The 27,572-nt window shown below is 47.8% G+C and overlaps 1 protein-coding gene across 2 annotated transcripts; it reads left to right on the top strand.

The window, feature by feature from the left end:
• Positions 1–4,256: 4,256 nt before the first annotated feature.
• SMG9 (SMG9 nonsense mediated mRNA decay factor) lies at positions 4,257–26,565 on the top strand. 2 transcript variants are annotated; one of them, XM_036275933.1, is made up of 14 exons: positions 4,257–4,444; positions 7,750–7,905; positions 10,157–10,231; positions 10,317–10,581; positions 10,674–10,771; positions 13,234–13,346; positions 16,994–17,105; positions 19,071–19,166; positions 19,578–19,663; positions 22,518–22,624; positions 23,287–23,394; positions 23,563–23,691; positions 23,998–24,142; positions 25,768–26,286. In XM_036275933.1, the coding sequence occupies exons 2-14, from the start codon at positions 7,756–7,758 to the stop codon at positions 25,844–25,846; spliced, it is 1,563 nt and encodes a 520-aa protein (XP_036131826.1). In that variant the 5' UTR covers positions 4,257–4,444; positions 7,750–7,755; the 3' UTR covers positions 25,847–26,286. The 2 variants fall into 2 exon arrangements, with proteins under 2 accessions (XP_036131826.1, XP_036131827.1); XM_036275934.1 differs by lacking the exon at positions 4,257–4,444 and having other exon boundaries at positions 7,855–7,905; positions 10,161–10,231; positions 25,768–26,565.
• The last annotated feature ends 1,007 nt before the right edge of the window (positions 26,566–27,572 follow it).

Here is a 27,572-nt window from a genome sequence, read left to right as displayed (position 1 = left end):
CATCATACGCAGCAGAATTTTCACTGATATATCACCAAAGGCAACAGAAACAAAGGAAAAAATGAACACATGGGACTACATCAACTAAAAAGTTTCTGCACAGCAAAAGACACAACCATCAAAATGGAAAGGAAACCCATTGTATGGGAGAGCATCATTGCCAATGATATATCACATAAGGGGTTAATTTCCAAAATATATAGAGTACTCATACAACTCAACAAAAGGAAGACAAAGAACCCAATTTAAAAATGGGCAGAGGCACTAAATAGACACCTCTCCAAAGAGGACATACAAATGGCTAAGAGACATATGAAGAAATGCTCAACATCACTAATCATCAGAGAGATGCAAATTAAAACAACAATGAGGTATCACCTCACACCTGTTAGAATGTCCACCATCAACAAATCATCAAACAAGTGTTGGTGAGGATGTGGAGAAAAGGGGACTCTAGTACACTGCTGGTGGGAATGCAGACTGGTACAGCCACTATGGAAAACACTATGGTGTTTCTTCAAAAAATTAAAAATTGAACTGCCATTTGACCCAGTGATCCCACTTCTAGGAATATACCCTAAGAAGCCTGAAACACCAATCAGAAAGAATATATGTACCCCCATGTTCATAGCAGCACTATTTACAATAGCTAAGATCTGGAAACAGCCCAAGTGTCCATCAGTAGACGAATGGATAAAAAAGGTGTGGTACATATACACAATGGATACTATGCAGCTGTAGGAAAGAAAGATCTCTTATCCTTTGAGACGACATGGAGGGACCTGGAAAGTGTTATCCATTGTGAAACAAGCCAAGGAGAAAAAGACAAATACCACCTGATCTCACTTATTTGTGGAATATAATAAACATAACAGTCTGAGGTATAGGGTAGATCCAGAGATGTGGAAGTAGGGTGCAGACTGACAACCCTCAGAAGAGGGGGTGGTGGGGGGAGGGAAGAGATAAACCACAGAACTTATATGCATGTATGCATAACCAATGGACATAGACAACAAAGCCAGGGACGGGGTGGGGGGGTGGGGAGGAGGGTGTCAACGGGGTAAAAAAGGAGAAACATCTGTAACAAAAATAAAAATAAAATAAGCACACACACACACACACAAGACTACTCCTCCCCATCTCGATAAAAAGAATCACTTTTCATCAAGTTGGTCAGTTCCAAAACCTTTAGGATACCCTGTAAGTCATCCCTGATTCATGCTTCCTTTCACACAACCCTCTCCCTGAGTCACCATCATCTCTTGCCCAGGCAGGGACATCAGCTTCCTCATCTCCTGTTTCCATCCCTGCCCAGCTGCAGGCCATTCTCCTCAAAGCAACCAGCATTTTTTTTTAATCCTCACCCAAGGACGTTTTTTTCATTTTTTGTTCAGATGGAGCGGCAGGGAGAGAGAGAGATAGAAACATCGATGTGAAAGGGACACATCGAGTGGCTGCCACCCACATGACCCAACCAGGGCCGGGGACAAACTGCAACCGAGGTACATGCCCTTAGCAGGAACCGAACCCGGGTCTCTCTAGACCACAGGCTGACGCTCTAACCGCTGAGCCAAACCAGCCAGGGCTGCTTTTATTTAACTTTTTTCCGAAGATAATGGTCACAGGGTTCAAAAACATAAAAATTTTAACAAGTCTTCCTCACAACTCTGATCCACATCTGTCTGTAACCCTCACCTCCACAGGCAACCACTGTTACTAATTTTTGGTGTTCACTAGAGAAATCTTTATGAAACATATATCACAACACACTGGTCCTTGCTCACAGATCTCCAATGGCTTCCTGTTACACTTGGAAGTTAATTCCAAAGCCTTACCATAGCCTGCATGATTCTATATAACCTAGTTTCTCTCTATATCTCCATCCGTAAACAATACTCCATCTCTTTCCCTTGCTCTGCTCCAGCCACTCTGGTCACCCTAACAATCCTTAAATAGCCAGGCCCACTCCAATCTTTCCACTTCCTGCTCTTCAGTATCTTCATATGGCTCATTTCCTTACCTTTTGCTCCAATGTCACCTCCTCAGAGCGGCCTTCCCTGACCACCTGTCACACTCTGTGATCACTGTCAACTCTCAATTCCCTTATCCTAATTTTCGTTTCTTCCAAGCATCTTTTACCTAACATCATCTACCCCACAATAATATCTGCTCCCAAAGGGCAGGTGCTCTGTCCTATTCACTATAGGATCTCCAACCTACAGCCAGGTCTGGCAGATGGCTAGAGTTCCATAATTCATTCAATATACGAATGAATGAAATTAACAGAGAAATGAATTAAGAGATAGAGCATTTGGCAGTGACTGTCAAAATTCCCAAAATATCTATCCTTTGACCCAGTAGTTCTACTTCAAACAAGATATTCTACTGATAATACTATCACATACATACAATCAGATGTACTTGGACATAAACTATAGCAAATGTTTGTAAGAGCAAAAGTTTGGAATGCAAGCACCCTTTGGGTACTTGACTGACTCACCACTAGGCAGGCTGCCTGGTGCCAGGGAAAGAAAAAAATTTGGCTTGCCTTAGAGTGAGACAGGCTTGCTGTTTATTGGCTTTAGTTCTTCAGTAATGCCCTTCTTCTTTTTCAGACTCATTTTCTGCATCTGTTAAATAGGGGGGTGGGGGGATGCTATAGTCACATATATATATATATAAAATAGCGCCTGGTACACAGTGGGCCCATCCATGGTCAGTGCCAGGGTTCTTATTTTCCCTTAAGTCATTTCCACCTCTAAGGATTGTCCAGGTGTGAAAGTGGCATGAAGGATGAGCTGGGGTTGAAAAATTCAGGTAAGAAAAACAGATATGATTTAAGATGAAGATGCTAAAAAAGGACATTGACAGACATAATATAAAGATGGTCTGTCATGTCTGTCTTCCCTAAACACCCACAATCTCCTGGAGAATCCATAAACAACAGGACTCTCAACTGTGTGATGGGTGTTTTCACCCAGCCCCTGGCAGCCTGGAGAAATGGTTCTACCAAGTACCAGTGCTGAGAAAATGGCAGCAGGGATGAGGCTTGGAAAGAAGGCAACTCAATATTGATCACTATCAATTATTAACATCATAAATCACAAAATAAGGACAACATATAGTGTTACTATGCACCAGGCACTGTTCTGTGCACTTTCACCCACTTAACTCTGCCAATTACATCATAGGTATTGTCACCTCCACTTTAGAAATGGGACAAAGAAGGCAGAGAAGTTTAAGGAACTTGGCCAAGGTCAGCGGAACCCAGGATCAAACTCTTAACTACATTGCTATGCTATTACAGTAGCTCCAGAAAGAAACTGGGAACTTGAGCTTTAGGAATGGAATATCAGAGCAGAAGACTACTTTTATTGTGTACCCCACGGGCTGCTTGAATTTTGTCAGAATGTACGTGTTCCCTGTTCAAACATAATTTTTAAAATTTTGAGTAAGATTTCAAATGAAAATGGTAGTTCCCTCCATTCACCTATCATATATGAATATATTCACAAGTCTCTTCTCTTGAACAAGCTTGCATTCCTTTGGGGAATCAACCGCCCTAGCCAATTTGGCCTGCGCATGCGCTCTTCACGGAGCTTTGGAATCTTCGACCCTTGACTGGATCCCTCTTCCACCGAGGCCTGGGAGGAATTTAAATGGTCCTGTTCCCTCCCTCTAGGTCCTCTTAGGGTTCTGACCTACCTATCCCTGTTGCCTCACCTCCCACCTTGGGGGAACTGAGTCTGCACCTTTCTCCCGGGATTCCTTCCACCTGTAGTGCCCTTGTCCGCCGTTCAGGATCCGGACCTGCACCCTTCCCTAAGTGCCTTAAACCTCTAGCTGTCTCCCTCTACCGAATGAGGGTGCACTCTCTCCCAGGGCACACTCCCGGACGGATTCATTACTGTGTTCTCAGCACAAACTTCATCCAGGAAGCTGAAATTCCTCCCTGCCGCCCCACCCCACCACATCCCGCCAAAAACACTGAGGAGGCAGGGTTCGAACCTGAAACCTCCGGAGCCGCCCGCTCTCCCTCCTCTCTTACACACCCACTCCAGCCCCACCGACGCGCACGCGCACTAAGGCGGAGTCGCCGCGCCCTCCCGCCTGCCCTCCGGAATCCGCATGCGTGTTGAGGCCAACCACCTCCAACGACGCATGCTCAGCTAGCCGCTCACGCTCGCGGGACCTGAGCTCAGCTTGCCCCCGCGATAGCTCCTCCTCCTTTTCCTCCTTCGGGCGGATCTTCTGTGGGTGCTGCTTCCGGCATGCTCAGGCCGGTTCCGGAATGACCGGTACCCGTTCTCTTTTTCTCTCCCCCACGCTCCTGCCCCCCCAGACGCCATTTACAGGCGGGTGCCTGCTCGTGGACCCTCCCCACCCGACTCCCGTCACGGGGAAGGTGCGTCGCGTGCTACGAACCAATCAGCAGCTGCCTTAGGTAAGGAGCCTACGTGCCCGCGCGAGGCACGTGCACCGGCGGGGTGCGCTTCAGGGCCCGCCCCCTTTTCGACCGTTTAACTGTTGTTCGGACGCCCGCCAGTGTGTGGACTTGAGTACCGAGCCAAGAGCAGCTCACTAAATGCCTCCTCGGTGGGAGTGGGGTGGGGAGTAGACATTAACCTGATCTGGGACATCCTTTTAGGGAGGGCCTGTGAACTGGTTATAAAGTATGCGAAGGTCCTTCCAGAAACTTAAGTTGGGGGAGTACCCTCGCAAAGGGCCTGCAGACAGACCCTTAAATACCAGGGAGGGACTCCAGACACCTTCCGATACTGTGTAAATAGACGCTGACGTGCTAGCGTTCCTCGTAGGAGGCCTGGGCACACAGGCCTGCATCTGGGAAGTCTCCTGAAGAATGTACAGACCCGTCCGTTCTGGAGGCCGCCCCATCTAGGACCCTGTACATAAGTTTAGGTGCTAGAGTCCTTAGAAAATCATGTAGACTCTTCCGTGCTCCGTTAGGGTGGGCGTAAATAAGGAGTTAGGATAGACACTTAGATTCTGGGAGACTCCCAAACGGGGTGTGTGGAGCGATGTGTAAGTACTGAGGGGGTCCCTCGGAAGAAGTGTGTAATTAAACTTAGTTTCTGGGAGGTCACCATAGAATTCTGTCAAAAGACACTTAAATAGATGGGCTTTATATGGTTTGGAGGGAATCCCCCAAGGAGCTTGGGAACAACATCAAATTGCATGTAGATGGACTCCTCTTATTCTGGGGAACACCCCTCCCCATAGTGGCTGTTAAATAGATTCAAATACTGTGGAGGTTTCCAGAATAACATGCAAGTGGACACTTGTTTGTATGGGAAGGGGGCCCTCTTAGGTATGTAAACACTTTAGTGCTGGGACAGAATTCCCACTGAGGCGTGAAAACAGACATTTTTGGCGTGAAAACAGACATTTAAGCACTGCAGAATTCCCCAGAAAAATGTGTAAACAGATACTTAATTGCAAGGGGAGAAAGGAAGGAGTCCCAAGTTCTGAGGGGAATCTCCTACTAAGATTGTAAACAGTCATTTAAGCTCTGAATGAATAACTTCCATAAACATTTGTAAACAGGCCTTGTCCTCCCCCCTGTCTTCAGTCTAGCTTGTGGCTGGGGAAGGGGTCGCACAAAGCATTGAGAGGAGCTAGACAGGCCCCTATTTGGCTAGCAAAATTACTCCTGCATCCTATAAACAGATACTTCAGTTCTAGAAGAAGAGTCTCTCATGGGGACCTGTTAATAGCACTTTGTACTGGGATAGGATTGGAGGGAATTCATCAAATGATTTAACAGGCACTTAAGAGCTAGCTAAGCAAGAGTTGGCAAACTCTTTCTGTAAAGGGCTGGGGAGTAATTATTTTAGACTGCGTGCCATACTGTCTCTGTCTCATCTCATCTCTGCCATTAAATCAAGAAGGCAGCCATAGACAATTTGTAAACTGATGGCTGTATTCCATTAAAACCTTATTTACAAAAACAAGGCAGACCAGATTCTGTACATAGGCTGCACTTTGCCAACTTGACCCAAGAGCACTAGCAGATGGCCTTATATAGTCCTATAAACAGACAGACAAGCACTCCAGAGACTTCCCTAAAACAATGTGCAAACACCTGGGGAAAGTCTGTAAACAGATACTTAAGTGGTAGGGAGTAGGTCATATAGGTGTCTACATTTTATAATATAAACACTGGTGAGACCTTGGAGTGTAATGGATGATGAACCACCAGGAATAGAAGGTAAACAGATGCTACAATGTAAAGAGACACCAGATGAAAATAGGCCTGTGAATGCTGGAGCCACACCCCACATAGGCCAGTAGTGGTTAATCAAGAGTAGTTGTTTCACTGAGATCGTATTACTGATTTGTAAGGAAATGCCTTGCAGCATTCTGGAAAGGAGAATGTCCCCCCCCCTTTTTTTTTCTTTATTGATATTTAGAGAACGAGGAAGGGAGAGGGAGAGAAAGATAGAAACATCAGTGAGAGAGAACATCGATTGGCTGCTTCCTGCATGCCCCCACACTGGGGATCAGGCCCACAACCTGGGCATGTGCCCTGACTGGGAATCGAACCGGCGACCTCTTGGTGCGTGGGTCGATGCTCAACCACTGAGCCATACCAGCCGGGCAGAGAATATCCCATTTTTACTATCTTTTTCATTGATTTTTAGAAAGAGAGGAAGGGAGAAAGAGAAACATCGATCTGTTGCCTCCCATACGCTCCCTGATGGGATCAAACCCATAGCCTAGTATGTGCCTTGATTAGGAATTGAACCCGTAACCTTTTGGTGTGTACGGGACGATACTCTAACCAACTGAGCCACCCAGCCATGGTGAGAATGTCCCATTTTTATATGACCTCGCCTCTTGATTTATACTTATGTTTGGACAAAGCAATTAATAGTTGGGAATAATTTTGGTTACAAGTAAGAGAAGTGTATTTGTTTCTCACTGAATCTTGAGGTAGGCAATTCAAAGTTAATAGGTAACCCCCAAATCTTGTACCTTGTTCTATCATGCATTCCTTCCATTAAGTTGCCTCCCAGTCCAAGATGGCTGCTTGAGCCCCAGCCTCCACACACACATTCCTTCCAGCCTGGAGGAGGAATAAGCAAAAGGCATGGCCCAGCATCTGTGAAGGAAGGTTTCTGAAAGCTGCCAAAATACACTTCTTGTATCATCATTGGCCAGAAAGAACTTAGTCATGTGGACATACCCAACTGCAAACTAGGCTGAGCAGTATATTCTGAATTTTTTTTTTTTTTTTTTTTTTAATATTTAGCTTTTTGTTTCTTTTTTTTTATTTTTTTATCCTCACCCGAGGACATTTTTCCATTTTTTGTTCAGGTAGAGTGGGAGGAAGAGAGAGGAACAGAGAGAGAGAGAGAAACATCGACGTGAAAGGAACACATCGAGTGGCTGCCACCCGCACAACCGACCAGGGCCGGGGACAAACTGCAACCAAGGTACGCGCCCTTAGCGGGAACCGAACCCGGGTCTCTCAGGACCGCAGGCCGGCGCTCTAACCGCTGAGCCAAACCGGCCAGGGCTATTCTGGATAGTCATATGCACAGCTCAGAACTGAGGGCTTTATTTTAATTTTTTGAAGTGAAGAATGGGTATTGGGAGCCATTTGGCAGTCACTGCCACAGCTACAGAGCTCTCTTGAAAGGAAGTGTCTTCTTATAGTCCAGGGTGAACCAAGTAGAATGGGAAGAGACTCTCTTCACCCTGGAATTGACCTCTTTTTCTCTGTAGGCAACCATGTCTGAGTCTGGTCACAGTCAACCTGGGCTCTACGGTATAGAGAGGCGGCGACGATGGAAAGAGCCTGGCCCTGGTGGCCCCCAGAATCTCTCTGGGCCTGGTGGTCGGGAGAGGGACTACATTGCACCATGGGAAAGAGAGAGACGGGTGAGTTTCTAGTCCCAAGAACAGTGTTTCTGTATCTACTCATTCCACTGATGTTTATTGAGCACCTGCCATGTGCCAGGTGCTAATCTGGATGCTCTGGATATATCTGTGAACAAAACCAACTGTCCTCAAGGAGTAAGAGAGTAGAGAGTGATAAAGGGAGCTATCTTAGATGAGGTGGTCAGAGAAGGCTTGAGCAGAGACTTGAATGAGGTGAAGAACAAGCACTGGTAAAAATCAGAGTGAAGAGCATTCTAGATAGAACAGCAAATGCACAGGCCTGAGGTCTATATCTGGTGTGCTTAAGCCAGGAGGCTGGTGTGGCTGCAGTGGATAAAGAAGGAGAGAAAGATAGAATGATGAAGTCAGAGGTACTGGGGCTAGATCTGTAGGACCTAGTAGGCCATGGAAAGAACTTTGGATTTCACTGAATGAAATTGGCATTGGAGAGTTTGAGACAATAACAACTGTTTCTATTTATTGAGCTGTATACAGTGTGCTGACACTGTGCAAAATGGTTTATATCCTTTGGGTCTTCCTGAACCCTTACAGCTACTCCTTGAAATAGAACCTGTGATGGAAGTGATTTTCACTAAGGAGGAAAAGGAGCCTCAGAGGAAAAGGGACTTGCCCAAAGTCATTGTACGCTTGGTGCCATGACTCAAACCCAAATCCTGTTGAACCTTAAGTGCAGCATCGTCTGCCTGCTACAGTGTCCTGGACTGGGAATTGAAGCTTTGGTGTGGACCCAGGCCCTGCCTTGCTCTTCTCCTGTGTTTAGATGACTTACTGCCAGAATTTGCCCCTGGTTTCTTTCTCAGGGCCCTCTCCACCTCTGAGACCTGCTTGGTGGGATGGAAGAAGGTAACAATTGAGACCAGTTTCTGAGTCATAATACTGCAAAGATGAAGATTACTTTATTCACAGGGAGCTGGTGTCTTGCTTCTTTCTTCCCTTGTGTCGAACTCAGTCTCTCCTTCTACCACACACATCTTCCTGGAAATGTTACCATCTTCCTACACCTTCAGCTTCAGTCCCTGGACAAACACCTCCCAAATCTTGACTTTGTCTCTGACTTGGCTACTGAGCTCTGGCAGCCTCCTAGCTGGCCAGTGGACTCCATATCCTTCATGTCCCCTGCTGACCTCAGCATCTTTTGCCTTATCTCCTACCATTACCAATGACAACCCACTGGGCCTCATCCTGACACCTCCCTCCCACCACCCCATGCCAGTCAGGCATCAGTGCTGCACATTGTGTCTCCTGAATAAATCTATCAATCATCTCCATCCTCACAGCCTCAGCCTCAGCCCCAGGTATCGGTATCATCCATTCCTCCCTGGACCTTCTCACCTGTCACACTCCCTGGCCTCCTAGAAGCCCAAAGCCTTTCCTCCAACAGTTCTTTCACAACTGTTCTTTCCAAAAACACTTTCATATCATCGTTTGTTTTTCTCTTCACCAGAGGCCAGTGAAGAGAGCAGGATTTAAATAAGAATCTTCAATATGTGGGAGAAGAAACAGACCCAGTGAGGGTTTAATCAAGAAACCAGAAAGAAAAGAAAAAGAAACCAGAGAAAGAACAGGACTCAAACTCAGGTCTCCCCTTTCTCAAGCAGATTGGGGGTGAGTCAGAAGAGGCATTAAGAGGGCAAGATGTGGGAATCACTGCATGGGCTTGGCCAGTACAGGAGCAGGGCTGAGGAGGAAAGGGTCAGAATAGCAGGTGCTACCAGCAGCTCTCATATAGTGAGCACCTGCCATGTGTTAGATGCCACATGGACAGTTTATGAATTCTGTCTTCTTTCAGACTCATAATAGATTCACCAGATGAGGAAACAGACCTAAGTGAGGGTGGTTCCTCATCCAAATTCACACAACAAGTGGAAGGGCCAGATCTGAACCAAGATCTGTCGAGCTCCATAGTCCTTGTTCCTTCCTTCTGGCTTGTCTAGCAGAGGCAGCTGGACGGAACTGCTGATAGCATGGGTTCTGGAGTCAGGCTGTCTGGGTTCAAATTCTGTCTCCATTGCTTATTATAAGGCTGTGTGACCTTGGGCCAGCCAGTTCATCTCTCTGTGCCTCAATTGCTTCATTTGTAAAGTGGAGATAATAATATCTGTCTCACAGGGTTGTTGGTAGGATTGAGGGAGTTAATGTGTGAAGACATTTAGAATAGTACCTGGCACATACAGGCTTTCAGAGTAGTATCTAGGCGAGCTAGTGGAGTAACCGCCTTCCTTCACCACAGGAAGGCAGCGAAGAGACAAGTGCATCCGTCATGCAGAAAACCCCCATCATCCTCTCAAAACCTCCAGCAGAGCGGGTGAGCAGGGAAGAATCTTGGGAAGGGGAATCTGGGAGCAGTTGGGGCACCCATCTCCCACTGACTGGAACCTTCTCACTCATAGTCAAAGCAGCCACCACCTCCAGCGGCCCCTGCTGCCCCACCTGCCCCAGCCCCTCTTGAGAAGCCCATCGTCCTCATGAAACCACGGGAAGAAGGGAAAGGGCCTGCGGCCACAACAAATGCCTCAGCCCCCGAGGGTACCACCCCACCACCCCCTGCAGCCCCTGTGCCGCCCAAGGGGGAGAAGGAAGGGCAGAGACCCACACAGCCTGTGTACCAGATCCAGAACAGGGGCATGGGCACTGCCGCACCAGCAGTCATGGACCGTGAGTTGGGGCTGAACAGAATCTGGTTGGGAGCTGGAGCCCCCTCACACAGACCCTCACTGCGTCCTCTGTCTCTTGCTTTGTGTTTCCAGCTGTCGTGGGCCAGGCCAAACTACTGCCCCCAGAGCGTATGAAGCACAGCATTAAGTTGGTGGATGACCAGATGAATTGGTGTGACAGTGCCATTGAGGTACTGGGAGGAGGGTTCTCTCCATGCTTGAGTTTCCCCAGGTCCCACACCCTCACCTCCTCACTCCCTACCTCCAGCCTCCTGGTGGGCAACACCAGACGGACAGCTTTCAGGCAGTTGCAGCACTGAGGGAATGGATCCGAAAGCTGTTACTGCCAGGGCTGAATTTCAGTAGCTTCACTATCTTAGCTGTACTGGTTGGTAAAGTACTGAACCACTTTGATAATGGTTGGCTAACAGGTGCTCCCACAGCCACCTAGATGCCCAGGGATCTCCTGCGCCATCCCACAGCAGGCGCCTCCTGGACCCCGCTTCAGTTTCCCTCCTAATCAGTGGAAACCTGTTATACTAGCGTTAACTGGTTTGAATATTAATCCCCAGAGGTACCCCCTCCATCCCAGTGACTGCTGCTATACTTTAGTCGTCCCATTTCCTGGGGTGACATACCTACCTCCAGTCTCCTAGTCTTCATTTCCTTTCTTCTGCTCACCCCACCCCTGAGACCTGTCAGATCAGGATCCAATTCAGATTCATCTTGGTGTGTCCCTCCTTCCCCAACAGCTTGGACTTATTAGGGCAACATGCCAGGCCCATCTAATACCGGACCCTGCCACCTCTGTGTGTCCTCTCTCACACTGATATCAGCTGGGGAGTTTATTTATTTATTTATTTATTTATTTATTTATTTATTTTTATCTTCACCCGAGGACATTCTTTGATATTTTGTTCAGATAGAGTAGGAGGGAGAGAGAGAGAGAGAAACATCGATGTGAAAGGGACACATTGAGTGGTTGCCACCCACACAACCCAACCAGGGCTGGGGACAAACTGCAACTGAGGTATGTGCCCTTAGCGGGAACCGAACCCGGGTCTCTCGGGACCACAGGCCGATGCTCTAACCGCTGAGCAAAACTGGCCAGGGCTGTTTTTGTTTTGAAAGGAGCCAGTGTCCAGGCCCTCCCCTTTAGCACTGGCAAGTAGAACTCTGCAGTGCTGAAGATATTCTGTGTTTGTGTTATCTAGTATGGTAGCCCTTATCCTTGTATGTGGCTGTTGAGCACTTATCCACATACCCTAGTATGTGGTTAGTACAACTGAGGAATTGGATTTTTAGTTTTGTTTAATTTTAATTTAAATAGCTACATGTGGTCAGTGTCTACCAAATGGAACAGGGATAGTCCTACATGTGCTGCTTTGATGTGTCTGGAGTTAGGCCCAGGATTGCTTCTTTTTAAAAAAAAATTTAAGCTCTCCAGGTAATTCTGAGGAGCAGTAGCCACAGTTGAGGACATACAGTGAGTCCTCACTTAACATCCCTGATAGGTTCTCAGAAACTTTCACTTGAAGAAAGTGACTTATAACAAAATCAATTTTAGCCTTAACTAATTGATATAAACAAGAGTTAAGTTCGTATGACATATTTCTGGTTACAGAAACATCATCAAACTTCTAAAGACCCAAAATACTTCTAATATTAAATATTGCAATAAATTTTTATTAATCTTAAGAAAGTCAAAGATTAATAAAAATAAATCAGATAATTATTTTCCAACCTGCTTATTCTGGTTCAGGGTCATGGGTACGCCTATTCTGTAGCTCAGAGTACCAGGTGAGAACCCACCATAGACAGGAGCCCTTTCAAAGGGCTACTAAACACCCACACTCACTCAGACTGGGACAGTTTAGACACACCAGTAATGTGCACATCCCTGGGATGTGGGAGGAAACCAGAGTCCCAAGAGAAAACCCATGCAGACAGAGAAAACATGCAAACTCCACACAGACACAATCCCTGCTGGGAATTGACCCCCACTCCCCTCATTAACCTTGTAACAAAATGATGCTTTTCAAGGACCTGCTCTAATCCTTTTCTTTGAGTAATGTCTCTTATGCCCCCTGGTGGTAAAAGTCAGCAGAGTTGACTTTCACCAGAGTTGAAGGTCTCACCAGTTTCCAGGATTTAATTCCCACAGAAAGAGCCAGGATGAACTGATCCCGTATTCCTGCATGCTGCTCCCTTTCTCATGCTTCCTTCCCCATGTTTTCCCAACCTGACTGAGCAGAGAGCCTCCCAGGAGTCAGCTCTGATAGCCCTCAGTTACCAAGTCCTATCTTCTTCAACCTGTCCTTTCGTTCCTCTGCCTCTCCCCTTCTCTTCCCGAAGGCCAGGCTTCCCTTTTCCCCACTGTGTTCTAGTCACACTGACTTCCTGTTAGCTTCTTGACCATGCCAGGCTCTTCTTTCCTACCTTGGAACTCTCATAGATGCTGTTCTTTGTGCCCCAAATATTCCACATACCCCACTACACACGCACACCCCTTTGCCCAATTGAGGACAAGAATTTTTTCTTCATTTCTGATAAGGCAGATGAGCAAGCCATGGAAGCCTGGGGCCCCCTCATCTCATTTCCACTCTAGCAGCTAACAGATTAATGAGGGTTGCATTCCTGCATCTTCCCACAGTACCTGTTGGATCAGACTGATGTGTTGGTGGTTGGTGTCCTGGGCCTCCAGGGGACAGGCAAGTCCATGGTCATGTCGTTGTTGTCAGCCAACACTCCTGAGGAGGACCAGAGGTGAGGGGGCATCAGGTAGGAGTGTGGGGGGCCAGGAGGGAGGTGGGCACCCACCTGAAACAGGGGAGGGTGGACCTGGGTGTTGCTAGTAGTATTACCAAAGGTCTCTGAGGAGTTGTTTCGCCTCTCTTAGCCTCAGTGTCTTTATCAGATGAGGGCAAATAGGGGCTAGACTAAATTTTTGTGTAAATCTAAGGTAACCAGTCCTGTTCCTCCCTCCCTGACTTGCCCCAGGAAGTGATACAGAGCCCAGCCAGGAAGTGGGATGATTTACTCATTTGTCTGGGTTGAGGCCCACCTCAGTCTCAGCCCTGCAGTGGTTGATCTTGGGCAGGTTACTTCATCTCCCAGTATCTCACTTTCTCTGTAAAGTGGGTTTTTGAGGTAAGATCAGGAAGGCAAAAACTATCAAGAGACTGGCACAGAGCAAATGCTCACAGATGTGTCTAATTTGGCCTGGGAACTAGAATGTGAGAGAAATCTGGATGGAAGGGCATGGGTTTTAGACCACTCTCAGTGCTGTGTTATTTTTCTTTTTTAATTTATCTGTATTGTTGAAAGTATTGCAGATGACCCTCCTTTCCCCCCCCATCCTGCTTCCCCCAGTACTGCATTCTTGAGTAAGGACAGGGTATGATCATGAAGATAAAGAATGAGGTGGAGGAAGAAACTTAAAAACTAGGGTCGAAAACTGAGGGCAGAGAAGTAAAGGAAGAAAGGCAGATTGGCCGGTTTGGCTCAGCGGTTAGAGCGTCAGCCCGTGGACCAGGGAGTCCTGGGTTCGGTTCCCTCTAAGGGCATGTGCCTTTGTTCCAGTTTGTCCCCGACCCCAGTTGGGATAGTGTGGGTGGCAACCAGTTGATATGTCTCTCTCACATCGCTGTTTCTCTGTCTCTCTCTTCCCTCCCACTCTATCTAAAGATAAATGCAAAAGTGTCCTTGGGTTAGGATAAAAAAAGAAAAATGAAAGACAGGGGTTAGGGAGTAGGGGACATACACAGTCTATCTCAAAAAAATAGTTTTGCTTTTTGTTTGTTTTAATAAAGCAGGTGAGCCCGGCTTGTGTTGCTGAGTAGTTGAGCATCGACCTGTGCACTAAGAGGTCACTGGTTCAATTCCCAGTCAGGGCACATACCTGAGTTGTGGGCTTGATCCCCAGTAGGAGGCATGCAGGAGGCAGCCAATCGATGTTGATGCTTCTGTCATTGATGTGTCTATCTCTCCCTCTAGCTTTCTAAAAAAAAGTCAAGAAAACCATTAAAAAATTTTTAATAAAAAGAATAATAAACAGGTGATGATATTAGTCTGCACTCTACAGATGAGCGTCAGACGATCCATGAACAACACCCTAATAGTAAATGTAGAATTTAACACACATCTGCAGTCAGGGGTTTCTTTCAGGGAAAGGGTCCATAGTTTCCACCAGATCTCAGTGGGGGGCTGATGCAGACCCAGAACAGGTTAAGGACCACTGTTGTAAGAACACATACCCACTAGAACCGGAGCTGTGAGGTTCCCCTGCCTCCCAGTCAGCTCCATCCCTCTCTACTCACTCATGACTTCAGCATGACGTGGCTCTGCTTTGGAACAGCTCCAGTTCTCGGATAGCAGGCTCATGTCTCAGTTTCCACCCCACCTAGCAGAATGTCCCTAAGACTCAGTTCAGATTTCTGAGCCAGAATGGTCTCGCTTGTCTTTTTGAGCCCTGTCAGCTTGTGGCAAAGGTGGACTTTGGTACCAACTTTTGTCATCAGATCTTGTAAGTTTCACCTAATTACTTCAGAATTCATCTGCTTCTCTCTTGCTCCATTTTCACCTCTCTGGTCCAAGCCACCGACATCTCCCCTGGAGGATGCCAAGAAGTCTCCTAACTGGTCTCCCAACTTTTGTTCAATTCAGCAAGTATTTATTGAGTGTTTACTGTGCACCAGGCACTATTCTCAGTGCTGGGAATTCCAGAGTAAACAGAACTGGCAAAACTATTTGTCTTTGTGGGACTTACATTTTTAATGGGAGAGATAGTAAACTGAATACATTATTGGGCATGTTAGAAGATGATAATAAAATAGGAAGGATTATAGGGAGGCAGTGTTGAGTGGTTAGGGAATCCTTCACTGAGGGGGCATTTGAGAAAAATTTGAGACTTGGAGGAGGTAAAGCATTCCAGTCAGAGGGATGGCATGTGCGAGCCTCTGAGTTGGGAGAGTACCTGGCGTGTGTGCAGAATGGCATGGAGGCCCCAGAGCTGGAGCAGAGAACAAGAAGGGGAGTCAGACATCAGGTCAGAGAGACAAGGGAGGCCCAGAGTCCTGGGCTTGTCAGTTGTTCTCCATTCTTCCCACCCTACAGTCCTCACCACACAGCAGCAGAAGGGAGGGTTTCCAAAATCCAAATCCAGTCCTGTCACTCCTCTACTTAAATCTCTTCAGAAGCTTCTCCAGGCTCGTGGACCAAAGCCCCAGCTCCTCACCGTGCCCCTCCAGGGCCTGTGTACCCTCTTCTCATTTCCAGCCCCCATTGTTCTCTCTGTTCTTTCTACACTGCTCTGATCCTTATACAGGCCACCTGCCTCCTGCCTAGGTTAGTCTTTGCTTCCATCCTTCATCTCTCCCCACCTCCCCCTTTAAGTTAATTAAAGTTGCTTAGTTAGCTCCCCCTTTCTCTCTCACCCTCAGCAGCATTATTTGCCTCTTAGGGCAATCTTTACCCACTCCATAGACAAACTTGTTCCCGCTTAGAATGCCACACACCATTTCCTAACTCCTGCAGTTACAGATTTCTGTTGACTTGTAAGCTAGACCAGAAGCTCCATTGGAAGCGGAGACTTTGTCTTTCTTGTTCACTGCTATATCCCGGTATCTGGCATATAGGAGGTCTTCAGTACAGTGTTTGTTAAGTGGGAAGATATCTGCTCTATGACATATGACATACTGAGCATCTCAGTGAGGTGGCCGTTACCCTTTGAGACAGGTATTACTATCATTTTACAAATTGAAAAAGACAAAATTGCTTTGTCTAAGTCACAGAGTGACCAAGTTCAGCTCAGTGGTTTAGGGCAAGGCCCAGCTCTGCCAGCTCTGCTGTCATACCCTCAGCCTCCAGCACAGGTAGAAATGAGACACTTGGCGGGGGAGAACTGGGAACCAAGACGTCAAACAACCTCTCACTGTGGAGAATTATCAGTGCCTGGCAGAGAGCAAGTACACTTAGTAATTAATGGCTAGCAATTATAAATTAGTTTATATAAGGCACTCTTCTCTAAGGGCTTTACATATATTAGCCTCACAGTAACCTAAGAGGTTTAGACTATTGTTATCCCCATTTTACAGATGAGGAAACCAAGGAAGAAGTAATCAAGGAATCTGCTAAAGCCACATAGCCAGGAAGAGGCAGAGCTGGGATTTGAATCCCAGGAGTCAGTCCTAGTCCCTGCTCTTGAACACCTCAGTCTACTGGATTTAACAAATCTACTTATGGATGGGGGTGGAGTCATATAGTATAAAATATAGCCGCCACCCTGAGAGCAGAGGCCATGATGGAAGAGCATGGGCAGGCAGGGACCCATGTTGCACTTGTGGATTTCACAGGCACACTAGAGGTATCAAAGCCCAGAACCAGACTAACGCTCCCCACCTGCTCCTCCACAGGGCATATGTTTTCCGGGCCCAGAGCACCGAAATGAAGGAACGAGGGGGCAACCAGACCAGTGGCATCGACTTCTTTATTACCCAAGAGCGGATTGTTTTCCTGGACACGCAGGTGCTGACCTCCACTTGCCCCACCCTGCTGCATGCCCTATTCAGCTCCATCCCAGAATATTTTTAAGCCAGCACCCTGCTTGGATTGCATGTGGCTCCATCCAAACCAAGAACATACTAGGCGCCCTTGGGCAAGTTGTTTCTTTTGGCCCTTAGTCTCATGTCAGACTTTGCCCCCCTCTGTTCCCCTTTATGTGTACATAGTAGCCTAAAGAATCTTCTAGCATAGCAGTTAAAAGTGTGTGTCCTGGAATCAGTCTGTGTCCAGATCATGCCTTTAATTCTTACCAGCTGGGTGACTTTAGGTACATTTTACACCCCCCTCTCAGTTTCTTCATCTGTAAATGGGGATGATAAGCATACTCAACCTCAGATTGCAGCAAGGATTCAGTGGAACAATCCAGGCACAGTGCTTGGCACAGGACCTGCCACGTGCTGAGCGTTCTGGCTTCATCACTGCCTTTAGTAGTGACCTGTCATGTATTTCAATGGCAGCTTTCCTTAGCTTCTCGCTTGCTCTTAAGCAAGTCCTTGTTCCTTAGCCTGGCATTTGGGGCTTGTGTGACTTGCCTCCTCCAGACCCTCTAGCTTCCCATCTCTAGTTTAGTCACCCCCCCTGCCACACATACCACAGGCCTCACCATGGTCTCATTCCCCTTTGGGCTTTCCACATCCTCTTCCTTGACCTGAAATGTTTTTGTGAGGTTTCAGTGCATTAACACAAGTAAAGGGTACCTGACATGAAATAGGTGCTCAGTACTCTTAGCTGTCACTGTTGTCATAAGAGTACTCTCTCTGCCCTCGTCATTTTGCTTGGCTAATGCCTTCTCCCTGAAGATACCGCTGGGGTGTTGCCTCCTCCCGGAAGCCTTCCCTTCTCTGAGCGCCCACTAGTGCCCATGTGCAGCTGCCATCGCAGCGTGTGATTTATCAGTCTGGTTCTTATGCAGTGTTCCCTCTCCCCACCTTCCTGGAGCGCTTTCGGGAGGGGCCCTGTAACATGGAGAGTGGAAAACCTTCTGTAAATGTGGCCTGAGACCTGTGTGCCAGGCTCTCTGCAAGGACCATGGAGACCTAGAAGTGAACTGAACAGTATGTAGGCTGGCCCATTTAGGGACAGAACAGACGTTTGACAAGACAGAATAGAACACTGCAGTGTTTAGAGTTTTAGAAAATGAGCAGTTGGAAAAGCCTCTTTATTCCACTCACTACAATAAGAAGGTGATAGACTATAAAGCTAATTTACCTCTTAAAGTTTTTTAATCGTATGTTCCTTTAAGAAAAATTTGATGAGCTCACCACTGATTCTTTTACACCCACTGATGTAATTTTTAAATCCTCACCAATGTTTATACTTAATTGATTTTTGACCTAAGTAATTATCTTAGTAAAGTCTCGAAAGTGTTTGAAACAACTCACAACAAAAGGGTCTTGAAAGGACATGACTCATTCAAGTAAATGTTAAATTTATTAGTACTAGGAGCTCTCTCCTGTTTGGGTGTGAGGCACTTGAGAGCGTTGGTGATTTTTTTTTTTAATGTTTTTATTGATTTTTTTTAAAGAGAGGAAGGGAAAGAGAGAAACGTTGATGTGAGAGAGATGCATTGATCAGCTGCCTCCTACACGCCCTCAACTGGGAATCGAGCCCATAACCTGGGCATGTGTGGTGACTGGGAATCGAACCGGATCTCAGTCCATGGGAGGATGCTCAATTGAGCATCATTGACCAGGCAACGGTGGTGATTTGTAAGAGCTGGGGAAAGTGCATCTGCTATGAAACTTCCCTTCTGCCTCTTGCTGACTAGCACTGTACTAATGAGAAGCTGTTTGCTTGTATTTCTGACCTTATTTTGTCCCGAGAGAGGCGATGTATTTGCCTTCAACATGTGGGACTTGGGTAGCCATGACCCCTACAATGCTGACCCCGTGCCCTTCCCTGATTTGTTTTTTCTCTTTCTTGCTCCAGCCTATCCTGAGCCCCTCCATCTTGGACCATCTCATCAACAATGACCGCAAGCTGCCTCCAGAGTACAATCTTCCCCACACCTACGTTGAGATGCAGGTGAGGGAGCCGAGCCAGGCCCAGGGGGAGGCCCTACCCTTCCTTGCAAGGTCTGTGACAGGTATCTGGATATGGGTTGACCTTTTTTCTGCTTCATCGGAGCCCTGGCTGTAGGAGAGGACAACGCTGAGGGGCAGAGCCAGGCCTGACTGGCTCTACCCCTCAAAGTCATTTCCCGCGTCCTCCCCCTTCAAGCCTTAGGATCTGCCTCTGAAAGTGGGAGTGATCATTCCTACTTTGCCCGGTTTAGGGATGGCCTATGAGGGAAGTGACAGCACAGTCTGGTCTCAGTAGGTGCTTAAAGGCTCTGAGGCCTTTACTCTGCTGCCCCCTCAGCTGAATCTGGGATCAGGGACCCTCTCTGGGCAGAGAGGACCTTCATTTCTGTTGTCCCTTGCTATCCACTCTCAGTCACTCCAGATTGCTGCCTTCCTCTTCACGGTCTGCCACGTGGTGATTGTTGTCCAGGACTGGTTCACGGACCTCAGTCTGTACAGGTAAGGGGCTGGTGGGAGAGGGAGCCGGCCATGAGACAGGGCTCAGAGACCCAGCCACCTGCCCAGGTATCACAGGTTCCACACAGCAGCCACAGGGACCCCTTCAAAATGTAGTGGAATGGGTCACCACCACCTAACTCTCCTTCACACACACGTACATTTACCACCCTTCACTGACTTTACATATCACTCAGCAAGATCCAAAGTCCTTCCTGTGCCTGGCCCACTGGGCCCTACACAATATGTTCCCATCACCTCGCTGGCCCTCTCTCCCACCACTTTCCCTCCCGCCCTCATTAAAGCATAGTACTCTCGTGTTTGTTCCTCCTGCAGCTTGGGCCCTCTGCACTCCACTTCCCTCACCAGAAACGCTCTTCCACAGATCTCAGAGGCCCTCCCTCATGGCCTTTTCACTTAGCACCCTGTTCCCCTCCCTGCTTGGCCTGCTGTGTTTTCCTTCACTGCATTTACCACCCCTGACAGGATAGTGTAGATCTCTTTATGGTCTGTCTCCCCCATTACAATGGAAGCTCCGTGGTTGCCAGGGGTTAGGAGGAGGGAGGGCTGACGAGGAGGACAGAGTCCCCAGTGCCGCACTCAGTGCCTGGCACAGGGTAGATATTTAATACAAATTTGTTGAATGAGTACCAGAAGGAGCTGTCTTGTCTGGTCCTTAGAGTCTTGTCCATCTCCTGCAGGCATAAGTCCCATCCTGTTGGTACCCTGCAGGCAGGAAAAGGGAGGGAGGGAGTCAGGATCTGGCAGGAACCCTGCCTAAAGCAGCTGGAGATTCCAGAAATGCCCCCAGCTAGAACTGGCTCAGAACCTATGGGCACAAGGGTTCTGCTTGGCCTCAGGCCCCAGCAGATAGCCGAGGGGAGGCCGGGAGCCCTGGGCACAGGGCCTAGGAAGAAGGGAGGAAAGGGAGCTCTGGGGAGGGGAGAGCTGAGCTGAAGGAAGCAGATGTCTCCGAGTCAGGCAGCCCTGGGTTTGACTCCCCAATCCCATTAGAAGTGGCTTCTTTTTTCACAGTCCTGCAGATAAAACTTTTATGCAAATTAAGTGAGTTAAAAGAATTTAAAGCATTCAGCTTAGTGCCTGGTACATAGTGAACAACCGATAAAGTTATATGGAAGTTGGTTTTTACTTAGTGATTTTAGAGAGAGAGAGAGACAGGCAGATACATTAATTTGTTTTCCACTTACGCATTCATTGGTTGATTCTTGTATGTGCCCTGACTGGGGATGGAACCTGCAACTTTGGTGTATCAAGGATGATGCTCCAGTCAACTGAGCTACCTGGTCAGGGCTAAATGGGAGCTTTCTGTTTGGGTTAGTAACCCTGGGTGGGCGTGAGCTGTGGGTCTGATCAGAAGTAAGGAAAGACTTGCTGGGGAGCCGGCTGTTGTGATTAGATCTAAGTGACTTAATTCTGAAACCTCCTCTCCTACCACCGTTGTTCATTGGAATTCATTCACATGACAAATAACATTGAACATTCGTATGCCATTTGCTGTTCTGGGTACTGGGGATACAGGTGTGAACTAAATAGAAAACAGACTGCTCTGTGGAATTTACTTTCTGGTGGGGCTATGGGGTCAGAGGCTGGCAAGTGGGAGAGCTTTGTTTTTAAGCCAGAGTCTAAAGGTGGGCTTCTCAGGGTAGATGAGCCCTTTAGAATTGTGGAGAACGTGTGTGTGTGTGTAAAATGGCCATCATTTTACCATGTCTCATTATTCCTTATCTCTGATAACAGCTTAATGTATTTATTTTTACATGTTTGGAGACATTATCTAAAAGTAGTATACACTGTAAACTTAACCAAAAACTTATGTCCACACAAAAACCTTCACACAGATATTTATAGCAGTTTTATTCAAAACTTAGAGGCAACCAAGATGTCCTTCAGGGGTGAGTGGATAAATGGTACAGCCCTGGCCAGTTTGGCTCAGTGGTTAGAGCGTCGGCCTGCGGACCAGAGAGTCCCGGTTCAATTCCCACTAAGGGCACGTACCTTGTTAGCGGTTTGTCCCCGGCCCAGTTAGGGTCGTGTGGGTGGCAACAAGTCGATTTGTCTCTCTCACGTTGATGTTTCTCTCTCTTCCTCCCTCTTTCCCTCCTGCTCTATCTGACAATAAATGCAAAAAATGTCCTCGGGTGAGGATTAAAAAAAATAATTAACTGGTACATTCGGACATGGGAATATTATCCAGAGCTAAAAAGAAATGAGCTATCAGGCCATGAACAGGCATGGAGGAATTTTAAATGCGCATATTACTAAGTGAAGGAAGCCAATCTGAAAAGTCTCCATACTGTGTGATCCCAACTATATGGCATTTTGTAAAAGGCAAAATTATGGAGACAATAAAAAGATCCATGGTTCAGGGCTTAGGGGGAGGGAGGGATGACTAGGTGGAGCACAGAGGATATTTAGGGTAGCGAAACTACTTACACTCTGCGTGATAATATAACAGTGGATACATGTCATGCTTATCAAAACCCAAAGAGTAAACCACACCAAGAAGGACCTCTAATGTGAATCTTGGACTTGGGGCGATAATGACGTGTCAGTGTAGGTTCATAAGAATGTTGATAGCAAGGAGGCTGGGGAGTGGGGCGAGGGTCTGTGGGAATGCCTGTACTTTCCACTCAATTTTGCTATGAACTTAAAATGCTTCAAAATATAATAGCATAAACTCATAAAAAATGTATGGAGGTGATATAAATCCATGGATGCGTGTCTCAATTCCCTAAAATTATGTAAGAAATCTGGTGTGTATGTGACATCCTCCAGGCTGTGGGATATGGGGTGCCAGTGCCAGAACTTCAGCCAGTCTCTCACCCCAAATCCCAAGGTTTCTCCAGACAGCAGAAATGGTGAAGCCTTCCACCCCATCCCCCAGCCACGAATCCAGCAGCTCATCAGGCTCCGATGAAGGCACTGAGTACTACCCTCATCTGGGTAAGAGGTTTTCTGGGGGCAAGCGGGGTAGGTAGAGGGAAGAAAGAGGAGAAAAACCAGGGACACTCAGGAAGTGGGGAACTAGGAGGAGGGAACAAAGAATTAGCTGCTACTGAGGGCATGACCCCGAGTTCATGTCCAGCTTTTTGATCAGAATGGGAGCCTCTTAGGGACAGGACCCAATTCTGCCCATTTCTGGGTCTCTGGCATCTCCGAGCACAGGGCTCAGGAAGTGAGTGTTGGATTGACTGAGTGGCCTCATGCCTCCGTGCTCCCGTTGTGGCCCTGTGTGGCCCCACATTGCTGCTCCTCCGCCTGCTTTGTTGATGCCCTGCTTTTCTGCAGAGATCTAGTTCATCTTGGACACCCTAGGCAGGGTCTTGCCTAATTCTCTGGCCTTGCCAAGCCCCTGGTGCCACTTTCTGAAATACTCCTAGTCATGTAGCCATCATCGTCTTCTGTCTTTTCTATCTTTATGGGCAGAAACCATATCCGACTCATCTCTGGGTCCCCATGATCTCTCAGAGCCTGGCGCTAAAGTGAACATGTCAGATACATGTTTACAAGTGATTTAAAATCGGGGGTAAAGGCAGATCTTCGGGGTGAGAAGGGGGAGTGCATATGACCGAGCCTCACAGGGCCCTGTCTCCCCGTTACCCCAGTGTTTTTACAGAACAAAGCTCGCCGGGAGGACTTCTGTCCTAGAAAGCTGCGGCAGATGCACCTGATGATCGACCAGCTCATGGCTCACTCCCACTTACGCTACAAGGGTGAGCGTCCCCGAGCCACTCCCAAGCTGGCCTCCTGACTCCTGATCCCGCCTCCTGGCCTTGATCCCCACACTGGTCTTCTGATCCCAGCTTGACCATCTTACACGTACCCCCTCCTCCCTCCCCTGGCAGTATGGTACCTGCAGGCTCATAGGTTCTCTTCTCCAGGTACTCTGTCCATGTTACAGTGCAACATCTTCCCTGGTCTCCCCCCTGACTTCCTGGACTCTGAGGTCAACCTGTTCCTGATGCCCTTTATGGACAGCGAATCGGAGAATGAAAACCCACCAAGAGCAGGTATGGTTCCCCCTCAAGGCAGTAGGCCACGGGGAGACAGGTGCTTCCTTGGTCTGGAGGTGGACATGGGTTCACCTTTGTTAGGGGGAGACACAGTCTGCCCTGGTCTGGGGGTGACAGATCCATCCTGGTGTGAGGGGAGACTGGCCTGTCCCTTGGGTGCTTGGACCCTTTCTTGGGAGCGTTTTTCAGAATCATGAGAGTATATGAAGACCTGGGAAGGGGATGAACTCAGGTGTTCCCGGAAGTCCAGGATGCTGGTCAACTGAGAAGAAGGTCCCTTATCCTCCCACCTCAACTTTCCAGGACCTGGCTCCAGCCCACTCTTCTCCCTACTCCCTGGGTACCGTGGCCACCCCAGTTTCCAGTCCTTGGTGAGCAAGCTCCGGAGCCAAGTGATGTCCATGGCCAGGCCACAGCTGTCACACACAATCCTCACCGAGAAAAACTGGTGAGTGCTCTTGGTGGGGATGTCAGTGTAAGGTGCCCCCCGCCTACACTCATGCAAACAGAGGATGTTCTCAGAGCTCTGTCATCACGTTCAATTTTTTTTTTATTTATTTTTTTGGTACATGCCCCTAGCAGGAACCAAACCCGGGACTTTCTGGTCTGCAGGCCGACGCTCCAACCGCTGAGCCAAACTGGCCAGGGCAATTTTCTTTTCTAAAACATTGATAATTGCTACCATCTTATAAGTGCCTCTTCCATGCCAGGGGATGTGCTGTTGCATTTAGTGTTTTGTTTTTTAGGGTTAAAGTTAAAATTAAAGTCAGGGTTAGGGTTTAGGGCAGAGTTTAGGGTTAGGTTTAGTGGTTAGGGTAGAATTAGTTTTAGAGGTAGCATTAGGGTTATTGTTGAAGATGTAGGATTTATGTGTAGGGTTTAAAGTTTAGGGTTTAGGATTAGTGTTAGTATTGGGGTTCGCGTTAGGCTGTCAGGGTTAATGTTAGGTTTAGTGCTGAATCGTTGAGGTTAGTGTTAGAGGGTTGAGGTTAGTGTTAGATGGTTAGAGAGTTAGGTTAAGAGGGTTAGGGTTATAATTATAAGGTTGGGTTAGGGTTAACTTTATTTTAGTTTTTTATTTAATTAAATTTAATGGTATAGCGTTGGTTAATAGTATTATCTAAATTTTAAGGGTAGTGCAATTCTGTGATACAGCAACTGTATCTTGCACTGTGTGCTCACCACCTAAAGTCTAGTCTTCTGTTGCCAGATATTTGACCCCTTCAACCTTCTCCATCCTCCCCGCACCCCCTTCCCCTCTGGTCACTCCCATACTGTTGTCTGTGTCTATGGGCTTATTTTGTTTGTTTGTTCATTTGTTGCTTGCTGTCTTACATCCTTCATTGTTTAGTGTGATTTTCAATCCTCTTAATTAGCCAGTGGAATGTAGGTTTTGTCACTGGTTTTACTAGTGGGAAAATTTAGGTTGAGAGAGAAGTGTCACACGCCTGTGGTTAGGTGTCATTTGATTGTGAAGAGTAGGACCAGTTAGCCCAGTCAAGCTTAAAGAAAATTTGTTTTGAGGACCTGAGTGCTGAAAGCATATCCTCGTAGGAGAGGAAACCAGAAACAAATTTGAAAAAGAAATAGCTCAGCTTGGTGCAGCCTCTGTCTTGGTTCCCTGGGTCTGTTTGCCATTGGCTGTGGGAAGGGGCAGGGAGTAACACAGCAGCAGGAAGGCACACAGGTAAGGGCAGGGCCAGGTGGGCTGGAGCTCTGCTCCTCCCATTGGTCCAACCAGGGCCCACTGTGGAGGGGAGAATTTGGGGGTTAGGCAGCTGATCATCACAAGACTCTGGAGGGAGGTAGAGATAGAACCTCCCCACATAGGCCAACACTGAGTGGAGTTGGAGGAGTTTGGACTCAGAGGTGGGGGCTGAGGTTTTAGTCTAGGTCCTGGACCTTCAGCTTCACTTACCATGATGGCAGTTAAGAAATCAGGGCCACCTCCCATCAGCATTGACATCTCCCCTGTAGCCCAGTTGAGGAGGCTTACACCACAGGTCATATGTGGCCCAAGGCTGGGTGGGGCACCAGCCAGGGCAACTCTTGACTGTTGACCTCCTCTCACAGGTTCCATTATGCTGCCCGGATCTGGGACGGGGTGAAAAAGTCTTCTGCCCTGGCAGAGTACAGCCGTCTGCTGGCCTGAGACCAAAGGGAGGAGTGTCATGCAGGGAACCCCCTTCTGGATCCCCAGTGGATGGCAATGGAGCGCGTACATCCTCCCCCCTCCAGCGAGGTGGAGAGTGACAGCAGGCCTGATGGATGAGGAACTGTGACTTCCTCGTCTGGAGACAAGAAGTGTTCAGGGCCAGGCCCCCCACTCTCAGTGGAGCGTTGTTCAGGGGGTTGAGATCCTACCCCCAACCTGGGACAGGGCAGCCCATCCTCAGTCCCCCACAGGGATAGGTGGTGGGAGGAGTCTGAATGGTCACCAAGAAGTACAGGCTCCATCTTGACCTCCCTCTGCAGGGACAGGCGCAATAGGTCCCTCGTTCCTGACTCCCAATCCTTTCCTGGAAGGTGAGGCCCAGACTAGGGATCTGTTTATCGAAGCAGATCTGGTGGTTCAAATAAGAGTCGTGCAAACCTGTTCTGGTGCTCCTCCTCTCTCCCCTGCATGCTGTCCTGGAAGCAGGGCACATTTGGGTCCCAACCCTTGTGGGCAGATTACCCTTGACCACCCACTGGAGCCTGAATTAATTTCCCACAGGGACTCATTCAGTATTGGTCATAGAGTTATTGGGGAGCAAACGAAGACCATTTTCAGTTAAGGAAGAAGCCCTCAGAAAGGGGTGCTCTGTTTCCTGGGTGACATCAAGCCTCTTGTCTCTGGGTTATGGATAATAAAATACAGTGACTACCCTTACGTCGTCTGCTCTCACTTGAAGACAATGCCTGCCGCTGCTAAAATGCCTAAATACAATGCCTAATGTAATACGTGGTTAACAATAGACCGTGTTCCTCGTTAGATACAGTTGGTTAAATGTAGTACTTTTCCTTGGTTGAAGCTGCTTCTACCCTTGTTCAAATACTCAGACTTGACCCTTGCATATGAGGCCTACTGTTGGTTAAATATGGTGGCTTCCTTCCCCTATAAACCTCATCTACTCTTACTTTAAAAAATGGTCCCTACCTTTAATTTAAATCCAGACCTACCCCCCAGTTAAATACACCATACAGTTCAATCACCCTCTCTCCGTTCCGTTAAATACGGTACATAATCTTAGTGTTTCCCAAAGTATGTCTCTGAATTTGGCCACCCCACCCATCTAGTCCTGTCAAATCATGCCACCCTTCCATAAAGCAGTCTGTTCTAGTCTATCCAGCTGAGTCTCATCTTTCTACCACCGCCCCATGCCACTTTTTTTGTCTCCTTGGCTTCCTCCTACCCTTGGGTGGACCCGTAGAGTCCTGGTGTCCGTGTCAAAGGAGTCGAGTCTTTCAAGGAAAAAGCACAGCTGAACAGGGTGGGGCAGAAAAAAGCACTCAGAGGCCAAAGAAGGTCTGGCCACAAGCAGGGGGTCTGCAGCTCTCAAGAGAGGGCTGAAGTCTGGGAGGTGTGAGACCCAGAGCAGGCTCTGGCCGTGCCACTCACTGACAGACCTTAAGTAGGAACCTCCCTTAATGATTCCCAGGGCCCTTCAGAGCTGTGACATGCACTGCCCTCTTATAGAAATGTTTCTGCATCCTTTGCACCATCGCCCCAGTCTGCACAGCCCAGATACACCTAATGGCCTTCTTCAGGTAGACAACTAAGCTCTTGTCCCATCCCCTCCCCCTACTTCCCAGGTAGACTGCTAGTTGATGGGGAGGGTGTTGCTAGAGTGGGGAAGGTGGGGGCAATGGACCAAGAGGGCATAAGACCCAGGGCA

Source organism: Molossus molossus, unplaced genomic scaffold (assembly GCF_014108415.1).
Source record: "Molossus molossus isolate mMolMol1 unplaced genomic scaffold, mMolMol1.p scaffold_m16_p_21, whole genome shotgun sequence".
NCBI classification, from domain to species: domain Eukaryota; kingdom Metazoa; phylum Chordata; class Mammalia; order Chiroptera; family Molossidae; genus Molossus; species Molossus molossus.
Note: the sequence above shows the minus strand (reverse complement) of the source record. Positions and strands in the feature narration are given on the sequence as shown.